The 19484-nt window shown below is 31.7% G+C and overlaps 7 protein-coding genes across 9 annotated transcripts in view; 3 read left to right on the top strand and 4 right to left on the bottom strand.

The window, feature by feature from the left end:
* Positions 1-950: 950 nt before the first annotated feature.
* On the top strand, positions 951-3376 carry LOC107367994 (ATP-dependent RNA helicase A). The gene is made up of 5 exons (XM_015935769.3): positions 951-1189; positions 1269-1798; positions 1856-1902; positions 1972-2105; positions 2192-3376. The coding sequence occupies exons 1-5, from the start codon at positions 1079-1081 to the stop codon at positions 3005-3007; spliced, it is 1638 nt and encodes a 545-aa protein (XP_015791255.2). The 5' UTR covers positions 951-1078; the 3' UTR covers positions 3008-3376.
* A 134-nt stretch (positions 3377-3510) lies between these two features.
* Positions 3511-6341, top strand: LOC112539474 (uncharacterized). 2 transcript variants are annotated; one of them, XM_025162042.2, is made up of 4 exons: positions 3511-5200; positions 5310-5381; positions 5458-5547; positions 5738-6341. In XM_025162042.2, the coding sequence occupies exons 1-4, from the start codon at positions 4067-4069 to the stop codon at positions 5804-5806; spliced, it is 1365 nt and encodes a 454-aa protein (XP_025017810.1). In that variant the 5' UTR covers positions 3511-4066; the 3' UTR covers positions 5807-6341. The 2 variants fall into 2 exon arrangements, with proteins under 2 accessions (XP_025017810.1, XP_089124223.1); XM_089268097.1 differs by lacking the exon at positions 5738-6341 and having other exon boundaries at positions 5458-5693.
* A 49-nt stretch (positions 6342-6390) lies between these two features.
* LOC149093824 (cathepsin B-like cysteine proteinase 3) lies at positions 6391-7104 on the bottom strand. The gene is made up of 3 exons (XM_089268099.1): positions 6835-7104; positions 6647-6775; positions 6391-6557 (listed from the first exon to the last, which is right to left on the bottom strand). The coding sequence occupies exons 1-3, from the start codon at positions 6875-6877 to the stop codon at positions 6511-6513; spliced, it is 219 nt and encodes a 72-aa protein (XP_089124225.1). The 5' UTR covers positions 6878-7104; the 3' UTR covers positions 6391-6510.
* Positions 7105-8507: 1403 nt separating this feature from the next.
* On the top strand, positions 8508-9674 carry LOC149093823 (uncharacterized). Its single transcript, XM_089268098.1, has 4 exons — positions 8508-8724; positions 8826-8897; positions 8974-9063; positions 9251-9674. The coding sequence occupies exons 1-4, from the start codon at positions 8530-8532 to the stop codon at positions 9317-9319; spliced, it is 426 nt and encodes a 141-aa protein (XP_089124224.1). The 5' UTR covers positions 8508-8529; the 3' UTR covers positions 9320-9674.
* Positions 9675-9878: 204 nt separating this feature from the next.
* On the bottom strand, positions 9879-11220 carry LOC107367992 (cathepsin B-like). Its single transcript, XM_015935767.3, has 4 exons — positions 11045-11220; positions 10420-10984; positions 10232-10360; positions 9879-10142 (listed from the first exon to the last, which is right to left on the bottom strand). Exons 1-4 carry the CDS (start codon positions 11174-11176, stop codon positions 10012-10014), a joined length of 957 nt encoding a protein of 318 aa, XP_015791253.1. The 5' UTR covers positions 11177-11220; the 3' UTR covers positions 9879-10011.
* A 138-nt stretch (positions 11221-11358) lies between these two features.
* On the bottom strand, positions 11359-12766 carry LOC107367797 (cathepsin B). The gene is made up of 4 exons (XM_025162059.2): positions 12633-12766; positions 11983-12556; positions 11792-11920; positions 11359-11709 (listed from the first exon to the last, which is right to left on the bottom strand). The coding sequence occupies exons 1-4, from the start codon at positions 12756-12758 to the stop codon at positions 11531-11533; spliced, it is 1008 nt and encodes a 335-aa protein (XP_025017827.1). The 5' UTR covers positions 12759-12766; the 3' UTR covers positions 11359-11530.
* Positions 12767-13877: 1111 nt separating this feature from the next.
* LOC107367985 (uncharacterized) overlaps positions 13878-19484 on the bottom strand; it is a 50838-nt gene continuing 45231 nt past the window's right edge. For both annotated transcript variants that reach the window (XM_015935761.3, XM_089268096.1), the window contains exons 4-7: positions 15929-16291; positions 14624-14841; positions 14308-14560; positions 13878-14219 (exon numbers count right to left, since the gene is read on the bottom strand). In XM_015935761.3, coding sequence (XP_015791247.1) covers positions 14134-14219; positions 14308-14560; positions 14624-14841; positions 15929-16291 — 920 coding nt within the window. In that variant the 3' untranslated portion in view covers positions 13878-14133. The remainder of the gene's footprint in view (positions 14220-14307; positions 14561-14623; positions 14842-15928; positions 16292-19484) is intronic.

Genomic DNA, 19484 nt, shown 5'->3' with positions numbered 1-19484 from the left:
AATAGTTCTGATCACCTAAACTTATTTATTTGGTTCAGTTTCTTTTCTAAACGTCACCTTGAGTGTATAATCTTTTATTTATCTACCTGATTATCCCGCAAACAACAATAACATTAATCGTGGTATTTAAGAGGCGTTATGATTTATTTACTCATTAAAATCTTTTGTTTTGGATTGATTCTTTTCTGAGTCTAAAGAGTGTTAACGTACTTTAGACTTTGAGTTCATATGGTTAATAAATAGTTTAAGGGTCATCTAAATCTTATAAATTTTATTGAGTCGATCACGATTATAATGTCAAAATGTCCAAAATGTAACCATCAGTAGATAGTAGTGGTCAGGGATAAGCTAAAAAAGGGTCAAACCCAAGGTAATTTTTAGGTGTCGCTATCTCGAGCGTATTCACTTGTAGCTTGTAGAGATAAGAAAAAAGCCATGCAATAGAAAACTGAACAAAATAAAGTTCGATCTTATTGGTGCTTACATTTACTGTAAAAGGACGACTAGAAATAAAATATCAGATGCTGTTAACCTAACCCTAACACCTACTGTATATGTAAAACTGTCTTTCGAGTGAAGATTTAGGGAAAAATTCTGGTTCCTCAACTGTTTAAAAAGAGATAAAAGTTTCAACTTTGAACTCAATTTTGTCAAGACTGTCGATCAGAGAAACTTTCCAATTCAAGAAATGAAACCAGTTTTATGCCCATACAACCAATAAAGGTTGACCAATAAACAGCGAAGAATCGCACTTTTCTCACTTCATCTAACAAGTGTTACAAGTGTATATCCAAAGAGTCTAACTCTTTACTCTTTGGTTTTACAATCTGTATCTCAATTATGTAACTAAAAATCAAAATTGTAATCATAGATGGCACTCAACTCTATGGGAATACATAGAGTATGTATCGTTGTTATTAGTTACGCAAGGGTTTAAGAAACAGTTGCATAATCTTAGAATTTGAATGTTAATTACTTTTTTTCTACATTAATTTATAAGTGCAGTTATTTAAATTAAATTATCTACTCTTGTTTTCTTTTTTGGTTTGAAACTAAATGTTTCCTTTGTTAGATAATCATGACTAATCGTGAAAAGGAAGAGTTGAAATCGGGCCTTATTAAGGCAAACCTACCTCCTGCCGTTTATGCTACCAATCAAATGGGAAATCAGAAAAGGTTTATGTGTCGGGTAAGTGTCAATTTTTAATTGAATAAATTACAATGATTATCTTCTGATATTTGATTCACCAATTTTGATCTTTTACTAGATTACGGTTAAAAATCTTGATTACGTTGGTATTGGTACAGCCAGTAATAAAGAACAAGCAGAGAGTACTGCTGCTCGAGATCTCATTGCTCATTTGCGATATAAAGGCTTAATCGATCAAGACACTTTGTCTTGCGGCCCACCAGTTATTCAACTTGACTCTATGCCACCTTTAGAGGCACATAACACAAACATACCAGTTATATCGAAAAATAATACAAGTTTGCCTCCTGTATCAACACAAAGCACAAATATACCACTTGTATTGACACATAATACAAGTATGGCACCTGATTCTTCAACACTACACGACCCTACACTTGACTGTAATGAAAATGAGACGTTTTGGTTCGACCGTATCCCGGAAGAAGCGAATTTGGCTCAAAAAAGAAAAAAGATAATTGAATTGGATAACAGCTCGGAAAGTTTAGAAGGCTGGACATTGGATAATTGCAAACATGATCTTGGTAACTTTGCTATAGCTAACGGAATAAAACTCAATTACAACTATCAAAGTATGAAAACTAAAAGGTAAGCAAAACTGATACTCTATAACATCGTATTAATGCTTCATTTTTGTTTCATTAGTGGATGGTATTGCATTTTGTCATTTTTTGTAAAGCAGCTGGGGCATGGTAAGTTAATTTACAGTTGAATTTGTTTTCACTGAAATCAAAATGAAATTCTTCTTCCTATCATCCAAGAATTAAAAGCCCAAGCATTTGCTCAGAATAAAAAAATGGCATCAAAATCTTGTGCATTTCAACTGATTACTAAACTGTATCATCATGGACTGATTAAGCCGAGCAATTATACCATAAAAGACAAACAGGCTAAGGTAAGCTGAAAACATATTCTCAATAATTAATTTCTAATCTTGTTATTATTTCTTTTTAAATTGATACTTTCTTTCCATCTACTAAGGATAAGGTGACGAAATACTTAAACGCACCTGTTGCTACCTTGCCACCTCCTAAATGGCAAAGTACACAAAGTGCATCATTTGATAAAGAAAAAATAGAAAGTAAAAAGCACATCGGCTGGTGTCCTCCTACTCCGATTTGGGACGCTTGGTTAGGTCGTGAAACCACTGGTTTACTTTGTAAAATGAGTTTACAGCAGATTAGTATTGGATTGAGTATCTGTAATTCTGTTCTCAACTCTCCGATGAAAATGAGAATAACTTACGAGCAATCTATTCTACCAGTCTGGAATTATCGCTCAGCAATTTTAAGCGCAATAAGCAACAACCCTGTTGTTTTTATCTGTGGATCAATTGCTTGTGGTAAAACTACTCAAGTGCCTCAATTCATTTTGGATGACTTCATCGCTCAAGGTAATGGAGCTCTGTGTAATATACTTATGACTCAACAAAGACATTCAAGTGCTATTTCTGTTGCTGAGCGAATAGCATATGAAAGATGTGAGCATTTCAAAGAAAATTCTAGTGTTGGTTATAATATTGGTCGTAGGCGCATGACTCCACGTCCATTTGGTGCCATTTTATTTTGTACGATTGACATTTTGTTGAAAAAAATGGAAGACGGATTACGTGGTATATCTCACATTATTATTGATGAACTCCACGAACCCAATTCTAACAAAGAGTTTCTTTTGACTGTTCTCCGTGGCATGATACAAGATCATCCAAAACTGAGAGTTATATTCATGGGAACTTCATTTGGTATAACGGCTCAAAGACGTTTCCCAGACAGTCCTATTATTAAGATTACCTGTTGAATCTCTATCTCAAGAATTCTGCATTTTTTTGCATTTTGTAAAAGTTTAAAGTTGATCAATTGCCATATCTTATAAAAAATTTCATTATTTTATATACAGCAGGAATCAGAGTTAAGTTAACAAAATTGACTATGACAATATCTGAAAATCAATCTAAGTCTGACTCCTTTTGTTTCTGCAACTCTGATTACTATTATATTAATATTTTCATTTTTATTAATCTTAAATTATTTGACCTACTCTAACTATTCCAAAACATGATAGAGTACTCAAATCAGACGTATCTCATTTTGAAAACTTTGAACAATCATATTTTGTTAATAAAATTTGATATCAAATATATTTGATTATCATAATTTAAATTTATAACTCTATTTACGAGCCTATACCAATCATTACTTTTAATCAAATTCAACCTTCAATTGAATATTTTTCCACCGATGTTAAATCTTGCAATAATCTCATGTATCTAAAACTTGGATCATAAAATGAATTTTGACGCAGTTTAAATCGTTTATTATTTTTTGGTAAAATCTAGTTATGTTAATCACACATTCGGAAAATCATTTGGATATTCAATTTCTCAATCTTAGCCTTTCGGGTCTGTTATTGCTAATGGTTTCTGCCATTGTTTTTGAATATTCAATTTCAATATTATTAATAACTAATGTTAATAACTAATAAATTTTTCATCTTATAGATATTTCCAGCCAATCCCTTCATGTATAATATATGGTGACGATAGACGATAAAAATCATCGCAATCATTGATCAATAATTTAATGAAAAACAAACCTCATTTTCAACAAACAATGACAACTTTAAGTGAAAACTTTTCAATTTATTCTTACAATTGTTAGTTATTTTAGGACTATTTATCGATCGATAAAATTCATTAGGACCCAAGATTTTGAAATTGATCAAATTGATTTTGTGAGGATTTTCATCATTGGGTAACTTATAATGAACAATTTGAAATGTCACCGAATAATAAGAAATTTAAATAGATTATAACAATTGAATAATTTCATTATTTCTGCATTTTACTTTGAGCAGTGAATGTTAAAGAAACTGGCAAAGGAAAAAAGTATCAAAACTGAATTAAACATGGATCGGATCAAAAACTTTATCAGCCTGATTGCGGACCGTTTCCCAAGTCAAGTTAAATCACTCATCAATAAAATATTTGGCCTATTGGACGATGAAAACGTCGATGATTACACAGAGACAGCAAATCGTCTCCAGGATCTGGAAAATATAGCCTTATGGTTATACATTACTCGCCGTGGACACGATCAAGATAAACCAGAAATAGTTCAATCTGGATACCATTTAATGAACAATCTAATCAGACTATCAGAGATAATTGCCTGTACCAGACTGTTCACTTTATGCTGGGAAACTTCAGACGAGATTCAAATTTACCTTGCTAATCCTTTTTACAAGGTTCAAGGAGGTCAAGCAATGACTTTTATTATATCTTTTCTTCTTTTCATTTTATCCCTCTTAAGAGAGTATATTTTGCACCTTGAAGACATCGGCAGTTCAATTTTGTTAACTTACTTACGAGAAATAAGACAATATGGATTTGATTGCAAGAGGCTTGGATTAACTGAGAAACAACGGAAAAAATTTCGAGTTGCTTTCCATATTATCCTAGTCAATTGGTATCGACTTATTCAATTCAATATTTATATCGTTCCAGCCTTCATAGCCGCTGTCCATTTAGTGAACCCTGCTCTAAGTCTTGATAACCCAACATTTGTTTTTGCAAGTTTTTTCTGGTTTTTGAGCGAATCGTTTTGTTTTATTTATGTAGCCTGTGGGACATTTGATATTGGTGCTCATATTGCTGTATTGGTTCCTTTGTTTATTTTTAAAATTGAATCAATAATCGAGCTTCTTGAGCGTTACCTTTATAATCCTAAAGCTATTGAGCCTTACTTGATTCGTCAACTAAACATTGAAACAATTCGTTTACTTAACGTGTTAGACGTCATGAGTAGAGATTTGCGTTACTTATTTGCCTTTTTGATTGTTGGCATTTCTTTTCTTGCGGATACTTTTATTTTTTTGGGCCCCATCCTTCACATTGGTTCAGCATTACATCAATCTTTTTTCTCATTCCTTGGCTTTTTCACCCTCTCCGCGATTGGTCTCATTACTTACGCAGGTGGAAATATACATGGAAGGGTATTGAGATTGTTTATTGCTATTGATGAATTTTTGACAAAATTCATTTGTTTCACTTAGTCAATTACACTTTATTAATACAATTGCTTTCTTTGTCAATCCTCTATAGCTTATAATTGTACATAAAATTTACACCAGACTTTTAACCAAAGAAAAAGTAGATTTTGGAACTCATTCTAAGGTTATTTTTAGTTTTTAATTTTTACTTTCATCGAAAATTGAATTCTATTAATTAAATCTTGTCTTCACTTTCACAGGCAATGGAGATTCTCGATCGTATTATGGGTCCATTCACAGGAGCCAAAATTGGTGATTTTTGTACAATCGATCGATACCTTTTCGTCTTTGTAAGCTTTTCTGTCAATCACAAATATCAATCAGATGTCATTTCATATCAAATGATAGTTTACTATTCATTTGAATTTATCATTCAAAATGAAGTCTAAATTCTTTTGATCTAAATTTCAATCGTTTCTTTCCTTTCTACTAACGTTAATAGTCGACTTTTATGTTTTCATTGATTTTTACATGTTACAGTATATCATGGAAAATGCTAGCATGGTTATGCTTTTGGTTTGCAACGCCCAGAGTTACATCAATTACTAGATGGAATGACATTCATCATTTTTGGAATTTCGCCCGATCTTGATAATCTGCATAAAATGAACAGAGAAATAAACCGTCCTTTAAGACGCATTGTGCCAAAATATGAATTTGAATTGGGTTTTGATTTCTTTCTACTGCGAGTCAAGCTCATTAGATCTACCGATATTTGAGTATCACCAAGTTTTCTTGTGATAATCTTCAATTTCAGTGTAATTTTTATTATAAACTTAAAAGTATCGATTACAAATGGTCAGCCTTGATTCAGCAATTTGTAAGTTCATTTGATCTCGATTGTAACAGGCTTCAAAATAAGCTAAAATGTAAATTCTTAGAGTATTTATCGTTCTAACAAGAGTGTATGTAAAAATTTGATGATCAGGTCAAGCATTCTTCCATTGCTTTGATCTTTCAAATTATTCCATCATGTTGACTGACTGTTGTTAGAGATTCGATTTTATTTCATTACTATTTTTAATACTATTTCAATATATCTATTTTGAATAGATTTAGATGCAGTATTATTTTATTCATGAATACACGGCATCAAAATTATTCAAAACTTAATGTAAACAAATGTATTAAAATGAGATTTCATTGGTTATTGATTTACTCATCAATCTGCTGGCAGGTAAAAAAATTGGAAAAAAGGATCTCTGTTGTATGAACTTGACATTTCTCCACTTGAGATTGAAACAAGAACCGAGCTAATAGTTTCCAAATTCACCTCCACCACGTCGGATTTTAAAGAATACTGAAAGTTAAATGAGAAATCGTATTGATTGAAATTAAAAAATTAAGCATCCTTTTAAAGTTTGGAAGATTATAAACTGATATGCATACCTTTATCACCCCATTGAGTTCCCCATGAATTTGCAACCAGCCAATATTTGACATCATCTTCCACTCCCCAACCAATGATCTTGACAACATGAGTTCCTATCTTTTTCCTTGAAGTTCGTTTATATATTTCTGAAAATATTTCATTCAAATAGAACGCTCGTGCGAAGTTTCAAGAAATATGTTCTTACCTGATTTGTAACTGAAGAAATCTAAGTAAACATTCATTTTCATTTTCAATCTTCTATAGCTTATAATTGTCCATAAACTTTACACCAGACTTTTAACCAAAGAAAAAGTAGATTTTGGAACTCAATCAGATGTGATTTCATACCAAATGACAGTTTACGATTCATTTGAATTGATCATTTAAAATTAAGTCTGAATCTTTTGATCTTAATTTCAATCTTCTCTCGCCTTGAAACTATTATATTACCCCTGATGGCTAAATAAAAATATCTATTGCATCAGAAAACTCGACGAACAGTTCATGCCGACTCCTTGTTAGTAAGCTTTTAGAGTTCAATTATTTTTAATGACACTGTAAATGTTATTAATAACTAATGTTAATAACTAATAAATTTTTCATCTTATAGATATTTCCAGCCAATCACTTCATATAATATATTTGAACGATAGACAGTAAAAATCATCGCAATCATTGATCAATATTTTAATGAAAAGCAAACTTTATTTTAAAGAAACAATGACAACTTTAAGTGAAAACTTTTCAATTTCATCTCAGTTTTTTTAAACTATTCATCGATCAATAAAATTCATTAGGGCCCAAGATTTTAGAATTGATTAAATTGATTTTGTAAGAACTATTATCATTGGGTAACTAATGATAAACAATTTGAAATGTCAATAATAAGAAATTTAAATAGATTATAACAATTGAATAATTTCATTATGAAACCTCACTTCTGTATCTTACTCTAAACTGTGAATGTCAAATGAACTGGAAAGGAAAAAGTATCAAAACTGAATTAAACATGGATCGGATCAAAAACTTTTTCAGCCTGATTGCGGACCGTTTCCCAAGTCAATTTAAATCACTCATCAATAAAATATTTGGCCTATTAGACGATGAAAACGTCGATGATTACACAGAGACAGCAAATCGTCTCCAGGATCTGGAAAATATTGCCTTATGGTTATACATTACTCGCCGTGGACACGACCAAGATAAACGAGAAATAGTTCAATCTGGATACCATTTAATGAATAATCTCATCAGAATATCAGCGATAATCCTATGCACTCGATTGTTCATTTTATGTTACGAGACTTCAGACGAGATGCAAATTTACCTCGCAAATCCTTTTTACAAGCTTCAAGGAGCTCAAGCAATAGCTTTCATGATATCTTCTCTTGTTTTCACTCTATCCCTTTTACGAGAGTATATTATGTACCTTGAAGACATCGGCAGTTCAATTTTGTTAACTTATTTGCGAGATATAAGACAATATGGATTTGATTGCAAGAGGCTTGGATTAACTGAAAAACAACGAAAAAAATTTCGAGTAGCTTTCCATTTAATTCTAGTCAATTGGTATCGAATAATACAATTCAATATTTATATCATTCCAGCCTTCATAGCCATTGTCCACTTAGTAAACCCGGCTTTTGGTCTTGATAACCCAACTTTAATCATCACAAGTTTTTTCTGGTTTTTGAGTGAATCGTTTTGTTTTATTTATGTAGCCTGTGGGACATTTGATATTGGTGCTCATATTACTGTATTGGTTCCTTTGTTTATCTATCAAATAGAATCAATAATCGAGCTTAATGAACGTTACCTTTATAATCCTAAATCGATTGAGCCTCACTTGCTTCGTCAACTAAACATTGACACAATCCGTTTACTTAACCTTTTAGACGTCATGAGTAGAGACTTGCGTTACTTGTTTGTCTTTGTGATTGTTGGCATTTCTTTTCTTGCGGATACTTTTATTTTTTTGGGCCCCATCCTTCATATTGGTTCAACAATACTTCAAAACTTTTTTTCAACTCTTGGCTTTTTTATTCTCTTCGCAATTGGTCTCATTTCTTATGCAGCTGGAAATTTACATGGAAGGGTATTTAAATTGTTATTGATCAATATTCACAAATTGCATTCGTTTCATTCACGCAAATGCACCATATTAATACAATTGCTTTCATCGTTCATCCTCTATAGCTTATAATTATACATAAACGTTACACCAGTCTTTTAGCTAAAGAAAAAGTAGATTTCGGAACTCACTCTAAGGTTGTTTTTAGTATTTCATTTTTGCTTTCATCAAACAGTAAAATCTATTAATTAAATTTCGTCGTCCATTTCACAGGCAATGGAAGTTCTCGATCGTATCATGGGTCCATTTACAGGAGTCAAGATTGGTGATTTCTGTACAATCGATCGATACCTCTTCGTCGTTGTAAGCTTTTCTGTCAATCACGAATATCAATCAGATGTCATTTCAAATCAAATGAGAGTTTAATATTCATTTGCATTTATCATTTGAAATGAAGTCGTCATTTTTCTCGTTAACTTAATTTTAATCGTTTCTTTCCTTTATACTAATATTCAACTTTTATATTTTCATTGATTTACTAATACTTCAGTATATTATGGAAAATGCTAGCATGATTATGCTTTTGGTCTGCAACGCCCAGAGTTACATCAATTACTAATAGGAATGACATTCATCATTTCTGGAATCTCGCCCGATCGCAAACATCACCTAATCACCGCTAATCGTAGAGAGGATCCCAAAATGAACAAGGAAAATAAAGCGCTTTCGAAGACGGATTGAACCGTTGTCACCGAGTTTTCTTGTGTTACTCTTCAACTTTACTTTGATTTTTATTATAAACTTGAAAGTGTCTATTACAAATGAGCAGCCTTGATTCAGCCTTGTAAGTTTGTTTGATTCTCGATTGTAACAGGCTTCAAAATAAAATGAAATGCAAATCTATTCCAAGTTTCAGTCTATTGATTTCAACTCGATATCAATCCACCAGGGAAAAAATCCATGTAAACATGCCATTATCCGTCTTTATTTTTTAGTTAATAGCACTTGAATAGTACTTGAACTTGCGAGCAACATTTCTTGCTAGAAAGAGTGTTTATAAAAATGCTTATTTAGTGTAGAGAGAACGAAAGAGAGTCTCGTAGAAAAGTTATCAAAATCAAAAAAACGTTTTTTAAGACGGATTGTCATAATTGCGTTAAAATAAAATTAAAAAAGAATTTTTGATAGGTCTGATGATAGGTCTCTGTATTAAACTCAATACATCAACATTCAGCATGCATTGCAATAATTTATTAGACTGGGTGCAAAAATATATTAGCATAAACTATTTCAGTGGTCTTGAGATTGCCATCAATATGGCTGCAAGTAAAACAATTGATCTCTGTTGTATGAACTTGGCATTTTCCCACTTGAGATTGAAAGAGCGACCGAACGAATATCGTTTCCAAATTCACCTTCATTACGTCGGATTTTGAAGAAACCTTAAAATTAAATGTGAAATTGTATTAATTGAAATGAATTAACACACAAACATAGTTGGGAAGAAGCGATTGTACATTCATATTCATACCTTTATCACCCCATTGAACGCCCCATGAATTAGCAACCAGCCAATATTTGATATCATCTTCCACTCCCCAACCAATAATCTTGACAACATGAGTTCCTATCTTTTTCCTTGAAGTTCGTTTATATATTCCTGAAATTATTTTAAACAAATTGAATGATCACAAGAAGTTTCAAGAAATATGTTCTTACCTGATTTGTAATTGAAAAAATCTGAGTAAACATCTAAGTTTATAGTTATGGGACCATTTAACACGGCCACCATTTTATCACGATATGACTTTGGATTAACAGGATTCAGTTGAAAATAATTTTCAATCTCATAGTTCAATAGACATTTAACTGAAATTGGTGTTTGATAACAACTTTCAGACCCATTTGCTTTGGCAGTAAAAACACCGTAATTGACCCAATACCTGAAAGCTTTGACAAAATCTGCACTGTTGTATTCACAATCGCCATAATGTTTCATCATTTGTTTAACTGTTTTTTCAACATCGATTTTGACTCCAGTATTAATGCAGATTTGATCAGCGATTTGACCAACAGAAGCATAGATCCAGGATGGTGTACACGAGTCTTGCTTGTAAATTTGACCAATCGAAGTGCAGTTTGGCCATTCCACTCGAGCATCGAAATTTTCTGGCAATTTTGGTTTATCAAAAACTTTCTTTTCAAAAGTATCATAATTTTCATTGGAAGTAACAATAAGATTCTTTATCTCCTTGAAATCATGTCCGTTGAAATTTGCGCCTGCCTTATAAAATAAATCACAATTTAAGATCATTTGCAGATACAGATCAAAATAAATAGTTACCTTCCATATCGTGTCTAAGTCGTTGATTGCCTTAATCATGTCATCTGTTAATGGCTCCAAATCATCTGAAATTAATGCAAGGATGCCATAAACTGAATAGCTTGAGAGCACTGCTACAAAAAAGACATTCATTTTGTACTTTTTGTTCAACTTGTTTGTTTTCCAAATCAATATAAACTAATAATTTCCCCACAATTGATCCCTTCATTAATAGTAATTTGATGATATCAAATCTTTTCATTTAAATGATGCAAGGTTAAATATTCCGTGCACTTTCATCGATATGCTAAATAAGCACATGTAAATTGTTTCAATTGCGATAACGTTTATTTTCAATTTATTTCCAATTGTCTGAATTAAATATGGACGGAAAGACTTCAAATAAATACACGGAAATGCTGAACAAAATTTCCATATAACTCTTTTCACTTTTTTCTTAACCCAATTTAAGACCTTGCAGTCAAGCAATTAGTTATGTCACCAATATCAGTCAACAACCAAACAGCCATTGATATTTTCGTATCTAGAGCCGTCTTCTTTATGAGCAAGGAAGAAGCTTTGTTCATTATTTAATTCATAGTTGCTAACTGGTTGTTCCCTGAGAGAAACAGAAAGCCAATTTCTCAGAATTCCATTTTCTTCAGATCGGCGGATTTTGAAGGTACCTAATTAATATCGATAGACAATTAATTATTGAAGATCTATTATTTAAAGTACAAAAATAAGCCAAAAGTAAGCACAACAAACCTTTATCGCCCCAATTTTCTCCCCAAGAATTCATTCCTAACCAGTAGTCGACGCAGTCTTCAGTCCCCCAACCAATAATTTTGAAAGGATAAACGCCTAATTTTTCGTCAGATCGTTTTTCATAAATTCCTAAGTAAATGAGAGCGCTAAAATTAGTACTTTTGACTTTAATTTTTTCAATCTGAACTTACCTGATTTATACTCTAGAAAATCTTTATAAACTTCTATGAGTGCAATTGCTGGTCCATTGGACATCATGTCTTTCATCTTGTCTGGTATATTCAACGGAATAGTAACATCTACTTTAAAATATTTATCCATGGTAATGAAGGAAGGTTTACATTGAGGCGAAAAGGGTAAACAGATTTCCGTTTTTTGATAATCGACGCTGTAGATGCCATTTTCACTCCAAAATTGGTAGGCACTGCAACCGCTGGTGATGACGGAACTTAGCTTGAAATCTTCAAAAGACTTTTCCATTTGGTCAAAAGTCAGCTGGCCATCAATTCTGTCTCCATTGATAGTGCAAATAAGATCAGACATTTGAAATACTGAGATTAAAAGCGCAGAAGGATGACTTGCTCCATCAGATTTAGTGATAGTTGATATACAAGATGGCCAAACATTACGAACATCGAAACTTTCGGGAAAATCTTGAACCTTATTTGAACCTGATTTAGTTGGAAAATCACATTTCTTGGGACCTTCTTCGTCAATCAACTTTTCGCTTTGAGATAACCCTAAATGATATGATCGTTTCACAACCTGTGGAATGGAGTATTTAAAAGCATAAAGAGCATTAAAATGATATCACGGGTTAGCAACTTTCAGTGTTACTTACCTTTTCCTTTAAATCAAGTCCATTCTCTTGGCTCAGTTTATCGTTTGGATCCGGGTCCAAATTCAAAGAAATTTTGAATCCTGAAACTGAAAAAATGTTCAGTATAAAAATAAAGTAAAACCTCATTTTGTTCAGCAACTCACTGAGATTCAATTCATCCAATCTGCGAGAACATTTGAATTGACTTTATCATCGATGTTCAAAGATTAACATAATTGGTATCCTGGTACAGATTAAATCAAAAACCAAAATAAGCCAAAAATATTTCCAGATATGATGGAATCAAGCTCATCAAGAATACCGACATAAATCTGTCATAATTAACACTTTATCGTGTAAATTTCTTATTTCATAAGGAAAGGCGAGAAAAGCTGAGTACATCAAGTAACCACCACAGTCATCAGTTGTCATTTTGTTTCGTGTCACATCTGTTTGCCAGGATGAGATTGATATTGATGTAGAAGTGTGATAAGCTTATCAGTAAAACTAATATTGGTAACCATTTTCCAATAATGGAGTTGAAAAAGATGAAATGCATGTTCCATGAAATTCATTATGATAATCCATATCATGATGAGACTTGTCATCTTAGCCGTTATTGCCTTGATTTTGTTCACATCTCTTTTGTTTCACAAGCAACTTCACATGTAAAAGATGAATCACGATTAAAGATAATTTGAACAATAAAATGATATCCAATATTGTTTCCAAACCTTTACCATTGAAAACAATAAAATCTGGTTAAGTAAGATATTTATAATCCTGGTTAATTTTCCAGGTTTGCTTGTTTCCTAATCATTGCTGACAAATTAGCACAATTGACAAAAAAAGATAAACAAGTGACATAAAAGGAACAAACACAGATGAATAAATGGTTATAACGATTAAACAATGACATTGTACAAAATATAACCCTTTTAGCCAAATAAAAAATTACTAAAAATTACTAAAAAAATTGAGTTGCAACTTAAAAAGATGATAAATTGAACATTTTTAGAAGCTTTTAAATAGGTTCATTTAAAACAAAACATGCTTCAAAATGTAATTAGTGTAAATAACATTAGATGTCACCACTATCAACTATAAACTCGAAACTTTATTTTAACGGTTTTTGACTTTAATTTTAAGCCATTTATTGTTTCCAAATTGAGTTCACTTCAATTCAGTGGATTGTCCAATTTATTTATAATCTCATAAACCTAGTTTTCAGTTGTTAGCTGTATCAATATATGAATCAATTGAAGCATTTGAAGATTTTTTTCAGAAAAAAGTTTATTTTTGCAGTAAATAAAAGTTTTGATTTTACAATTTTTCATTCATTCAAACAGAGTTTCATTAATGTCATTGCCTTTTGGCATCATTAGTCGCAAGTTAATTTCGTTTCACGAGTTTTGTACACATTTGAATCCTTATTCGCAAGCAGATTAAAGAATCACCAAAAAATATATTTACTCTATTTACATTTCTTTTTTAAATGACTCGATTCAGTTTTCTTTTCTGGTCACAGAATGACCAAAATTGTGATTAAAAGTTTCATTATTTGATCAACAAAGCGCAACCTTGAGCCAGCACCAGAATTCATTGTAACTGCAAGAAAAGAAAAGAAAAAAATATTAAACTCTTTCCAAATTCGAATCCAATCAATTCCGTGCAAAAATTTCGACCAGCAACTCACCTTGATCGGCAGTGTTGACAGCGGCAGATTCACTCTTCGATTCCCTCGTTATCCGTCTAATTGTTTGCTCTTTACTCGATTGAAATAATATCTCTTCATAAAGAGCATAACATTTAAGGATAATCTTGGACCGTTTAGGATCATCGACATCTGACCATTTATTAAGAAAAGATTGATTCAGATTAAAGGATAAACCCAATGCTGAATTTCCCAATGAATCGACTGGATATGTTTGAACCATTTCTGGATTTGCCTGAAAAGAAGAACATAAATTTACTTGAGAAATTCAGAAAAGATTTTCTTGTTCGAAACTCACCTCAACATTGTTGATTAACCAAGTAAGTTTAGTTGGAGTTGAGCGAACTGGAGATTTGCCACTTCGACAGGTCAAGTTGACTCGATCCTTAGAGTGATAAGTTGTTTTTAACCCGTCAATTCGCAAATCTCCTTCTTTACTAATCACTGAATCGTTATTCGAATTGATTGATTCAGTGTTTCGACCTGATGAAGGACGCATGGCTCCAATGATGAAAGCTGATGAAAAAAGAAGAGAAACAAAAAAAGGAAAACAATTACGAAAAGGAAACATGAAAAATGATGATTAGGGAGAAGATGAGAAAAGATTGAAAGAAAAGAACAACTGGGATTGTCAGAATCAATCATGAAATAAAAACCATGGAATCCGCCTCAAGATTATTAATTATCATACACTAGGTAGGTTCAGTTATGTGAATAAAAGACAGAAAAGGGCAACAATGGCATTGAGTGTCATTTGCCGTTTGGGAAAACATCAAAATCGTTTGACTGGAAAAGAAACACTCAACATTGGAATAATTCATTTCATCTGTTATCACCAGTTTCATGTTCATGTTGATAATCAGAGTTACACCCAATATCAACAATCTTGCATGTTGACAACTAACCCATCAACTGACCAGCTACAAGTACAAGTGTAATTGAATATCATGTTCAATGAAATATTACTCGAGAAACACACAAAAAGAAACAAAAAGAAACAGAAAAACTTGACTTTTCCTCAAACATTGACTTAAAATCGAGACAGAATATTAGAAATCGAATTAAAAAGAGTTCTTTTTTTCTGAACAACTTCATCAAATTAGAATCTTAAATTCATTAGATTTCCGGATTTTTGTTAAAACATGAATTCTTTTATCTAATCAGTGATGTCCAATGTTCAAAGCCAAACATGAAAAAGGGGAAAAGTTTTTCTTATTTTTTTCGAGTTCTGAGTTAATGAAAGTTGAATTGATTTCAACTTTTGCTCATTTATAATTAACGATTCAATTTGTAAAACATTTGGTCAAATTATTTTGATGTTTCAATGTAATGAAAAGATTTGCAAGTTGCATTCAAAGTACTTTTCAAAGTTCATTATTGATTCTGAAATAGTTAAATATTGATTTTATTTCTCAATTAAAGCACAATAAAAGCATGTTGACTCAAGTGAAAACTACTAATTGTTACTCTTTCAATGTTACTCAATGAATAACCAAACACTAATTGAAATTACTTTGGATTCTAATTTTACTTTCAATTTAATCACTTTCCACTGAAAACAGTTTGTTAATTAATGATTGACAAAAAAAGACTCTTCACTTACCTGCAGTAAAATTATCATTTGACCTTTGGTTTAGAGGTTTAATTGAAATCTGAGCTATTTCAGAGAAACTTTGTACAAATTGAGATTCACATCGAAGTCGATAATAGTTTTCATTTGGGTGATGTTGAAAAACGGGAAATAAAAGTCGCACTTGTGAAGACTTCAAACCATTCGAAGTATCTTTAGAACTGTACAGATAATCTTCATCATAAACATATTGTTTAGGTGCTAGAGCTTCATTGATGTACCAAGAGAGACGAGCCTTTGGCTTGGAAGGACCACTTTTACAGGTAACATTGATGTAGTCAACATTTGCTATCGTTGCTGTCGTAGGTTCGATTGTTGGACCACTTTCTGGTAAATCTGTGGAAATATTTGAAAGGTTAAAAGCGAACTTTAAAAGGACAAAAAATGAAATTCAAATTCAGTCGAGTAGTTCATAGCATTGATTAGAGTCCAGTTGAATGGTTTATTCAAAATTCAAGTGAAAATTGTTTTTCTTCGTCAATGTCAAGTTTCCAATGAAAGGTCAATTGCTTGGAGCAACAATCAAATGAGTTTTACATGTAAAGTCCAGATTCATGGTCCAGACTGGATAAGGCATTTATAGATGGTTCTTGTAATGAATTATGTTTGCTCTGAGAGATTTACATTCCCAGCATTTTTCAGCATTTGCAAATGTTTATATTAAATGATAATTAACGTAATCGTTGAAAAGCCAACTTTCGTTTTTTGTCTTGACGGTCTCATTAAATGTATATTGAATGCCTTTGAGGCATTGACGATGAAAATAATGATTTCATTATAATATTCAATCTTTTTACATTTAGTTCATTCTATTGTTTAATTGTATGCAAAACTGGTTCTTTCTTTCTGTTAAATATCAGAAAATTATTTCGATTTTTGTTCTTTATGCTTAATCAGATGTTATCAAGGCTGCCTGTTAGTATTCAATTCAATAATGAATTAGTCAATTCTCTCAATTACTTCCTTTTCAGTGGAACATCAGTCACTCAATGTTTTAAAGTTTAACTTACTTAACATTGGAAGCTTCGAGTTATTGAAATTTTGCAACAGATGAATTGAATAATGAATAATTTCGAGGATTAAAGTTTCAATTATTCTTGTTTTGTTCTTATTGTTGGATGAAACTGATTTGAAACATGAAAGTGTTTTCACAATTATGAAGTATCTCAAGATTAAAATTGATTCAATTCCGGTAAAGTTAATTTGTTCAGATGACTGGATGGCAATTCATCATAATTCAACTCAATAAAGAATCAGAAAAGTAGCTAATTTTCAAGTCCTTCAAAGCTAATTTGGGTTTCTACAAATTCAAGTTCTGTTTTTGGTCTTTACAATATGAATCAGAATTTTTAGAAACTTGTAATTAATCTTCAATCTTCAAGCATCATGATTCATCAAGTCGAGGCTTCACATGGAAATCACATCTCAAAATAAACTTCTTGAGATTTAAAGCACTAATGTGAATAAAAGACTGACACAAATCGAATAGAAAAAAATGAGTAGAAAATTCAAAAAATTTCCAAGTTCAATGTTATGAGCTCGAAAAAGAATATGAATTTTCCGAAATTATCGAGCATTTGATAATTTTTTGCTATCGAGGTTAAGAGAAGCTTAAAATTGATTTTTACGAAGAATTGAGTTGTTGTTAAAATAATCGCAAGATGGAGCTGCAGTATTGAACTAAACATTAAAGTTACTCAATGAAAGTCTTAAGCGATATTAATGTTCACTAATTAACCAATTCAAGGGAAAAGGTTTGAAAATTGTAGGCTTTTGTTTGACTATATTTTCACAAGTCTCAGTTACCTGTGAAAAGACAACAAAAGAGGTTAGTAAACAAAGGGACAAATGTTATTGACTCGTGATAATCTAATGATAGGAAAGTTTGTCTCTTGGAGTTTGTTGTGTTAATAACAATTGACCGGAAAAAGGTGAATTGATTGTTGGTTAACTGATACATTGTCCATTTACTAGGAATACAGAGATAACATGGAAGATAGAGAGAAGAGGAAAAAAGAAGGAAAAATTAATGACGAGAGAGAGAGCAAAGAAAAGGCCAAAATAAAGTGAGAATGAGAGACATTTGCAGATGAGGAGGAAAAAGAAGAGAGTGAGTCAATGATGAACAAATGAAGAGGTAAAAAGGGAGGAACAAAAAGAAAGTTTTTTTTCATTGAAATAAACAGAGAAAAGGTGAGTTTAGTGAGGCCAACAGAGGCAATGGGAAAGGCATGTGTTATGCGTATTGAGCCACCTCTGACCTTACGGTTTAAGGTTAATCTAAGTGTGCCACTCGTGTATATCCAATTGTACAGCTGATTATTTTACTTGTCCAGAGTTTGTCTTTTATTTCAATAAACAAACCAATGTCCAGTTTACACAATTGATATAAAAGGTAACTTGATAAACTGTTATCGCCAACAAAATGTTTCAATTTGATTTAAACATCTGATGGAGATTTATGACCAAGATTATTGCGATTAGTTGATTCAATTGAAAGCAAATTTCCTTTAAAAGTGCCTCAAATTGTGTTTGCTGTCAAAAATTTCAAGAGCATTAAATTGTTCATTCAATTGATTACCAGCAATTGCATTAAATTTACTTCAAAATCTTGTCTTCAAAGTAAATGAACAAAATTTTTACTTCAAACTTTGCTAAATTATTCAGCTAATTAGTTGATAAAAATAATTTAAATTTATTCAAAGTGTTTGTCTTTAAAAGAAACAAAATGTTTCCAAAAGTAATTTCAATGGAAATTCAATGTTGGGAGAAGTTTGAGTTTTTGTAGGAAAAGGTTGATAACATTAAAGGTCATTTAGTGGATTAAGACGATAAATCAAGTTAATCTAAATGAACCATATCATTAGGCGAAGATGGATAATAATGATGTTGCTTTAATCACATGTTGATGTTGATCAGAAGACTAACAAGATTAGGGAAGAAAAGATATTGAATAAAAGTGTGCGAACAAAATGTTTTTAGAGAAAAGTTTAGAGATTAAGAATGAATATGGAATTGGAATCGCATGGAGAGTGTCGCCCTAATAACAGTAATAACCAAGTGCATAAGGAAATGATGAACAGGATTAAATGTTATCAAGTTTGGGTTGGAGAAAGATGATGGGCCAAGTTGATCGTTTTCATCATTTTTACAGAGTCGAGCAATCATCATCATCAGTGAAACAAAATTATGATGCTTGTACAATAATATTAATAAAATGTTGCCCAGTAAATGGAGGCTGATGATGATGTTAGAAGGTAGAAATTACATGATATCAGGAAATTTCAACTTTTGGTGTTTTCTTCTTTTTTTTCATCTTCTTCTTCTTTTGCTACACATAAGTTTAACATCGTCTATCACATTGCTAATACCCAAGGAAGGCAAAGATATAAATGTAACAAGCTTATAAAAAAATGTTGAAGCAAAGGAAAACAAGAGCAAAACATTGAAACTCGAAATGACTTTGAATGGTGTTTATCACGAAATCATTAGAACTGATGATGAAGGGAAAGGATTTCATGTCAACAGA

Source organism: Tetranychus urticae, chromosome 2, assembly GCF_039701765.1.
Source record: "Tetranychus urticae isolate SD_2017Ah chromosome 2, NJAU_TeUrti_SD_1.0, whole genome shotgun sequence".
Lineage (NCBI taxonomy): Eukaryota > Metazoa > Arthropoda > Arachnida > Trombidiformes > Tetranychidae > Tetranychus > Tetranychus urticae.
Note: the sequence above shows the minus strand (reverse complement) of the source record. Positions and strands in the feature narration are given on the sequence as shown.

Coding starts and splice junctions, on each gene's coding strand:
- LOC107367994 (XM_015935769.3), top strand. CDS start 1,079: ATGACTAATCGTGAAAAGGAAGAGTTGAAATCGGGCCTTATTAAGGCA. Junction 1,190..1,268: donor AGAAAAGGTTTATGTGTCGG/GTAAGTGTCAAT, acceptor ATCTTTTACTAG/ATTACGGTTAAAAATCTTGA. Junction 1,799..1,855: donor CAAAGTATGAAAACTAAAAG/GTAAGCAAAACT, acceptor TTGTTTCATTAG/TGGATGGTATTGCATTTTGT.
- LOC112539474 (XM_089268097.1), top strand. CDS start 4,067: ATGTTAAAGAAACTGGCAAAGGAAAAAAGTATCAAAACTGAATTAAAC. Junction 5,201..5,309: donor GTGGAAATATACATGGAAGG/GTATTGAGATTG, acceptor AATCCTCTATAG/CTTATAATTGTACATAAAAT. Junction 5,382..5,457: donor ATTTTGGAACTCATTCTAAG/GTTATTTTTAGT, acceptor TCACTTTCACAG/GCAATGGAGATTCTCGATCG.
- LOC149093824 (XM_089268099.1), bottom strand. CDS start 6,877: ATGAAAATGAATGTTTACTTAGATTTCTTCAGTTACAAATCAG. Junction 6,776..6,834: donor TTTCTTCAGTTACAAATCAG/GTAAGAACATAT, acceptor AAATATTTTCAG/AAATATATAAACGAACTTCA. Junction 6,558..6,646: donor AACTCAATGGGGTGATAAAG/GTATGCATATCA, acceptor TTTAACTTTCAG/TATTCTTTAAAATCCGACGT.
- LOC149093823 (XM_089268098.1), top strand. CDS start 8,530: ATGAGTAGAGACTTGCGTTACTTGTTTGTCTTTGTGATTGTTGGCATT. Junction 8,898..8,973: donor ATTTCGGAACTCACTCTAAG/GTTGTTTTTAGT, acceptor TCCATTTCACAG/GCAATGGAAGTTCTCGATCG. Junction 9,064..9,250: donor ATCGATACCTCTTCGTCGTT/GTAAGCTTTTCT, acceptor CTAATACTTCAG/TATATTATGGAAAATGCTAG.
- LOC107367992 (XM_015935767.3), bottom strand. CDS start 11,176: ATGAATGTCTTTTTTGTAGCAGTGCTCTCAAGCTATTCAGTTTATGGC. Junction 10,985..11,044: donor ACTTAGACACGATATGGAAG/GTAACTATTTAT, acceptor TTATTTTATAAG/GCAGGCGCAAATTTCAACGG. Junction 10,361..10,419: donor TTTTTTCAATTACAAATCAG/GTAAGAACATAT, acceptor AAATAATTTCAG/GAATATATAAACGAACTTCA.
- LOC107367797 (XM_025162059.2), bottom strand. CDS start 12,758: ATGAGGTTTTACTTTATTTTTATACTGAACATTTTTTCAGTTTCAGGA. Junction 12,557..12,632: donor GACTTGATTTAAAGGAAAAG/GTAAGTAACACT, acceptor TCCATTCCACAG/GTTGTGAAACGATCATATCA. Junction 11,921..11,982: donor TTTTCTAGAGTATAAATCAG/GTAAGTTCAGAT, acceptor TCATTTACTTAG/GAATTTATGAAAAACGATCT.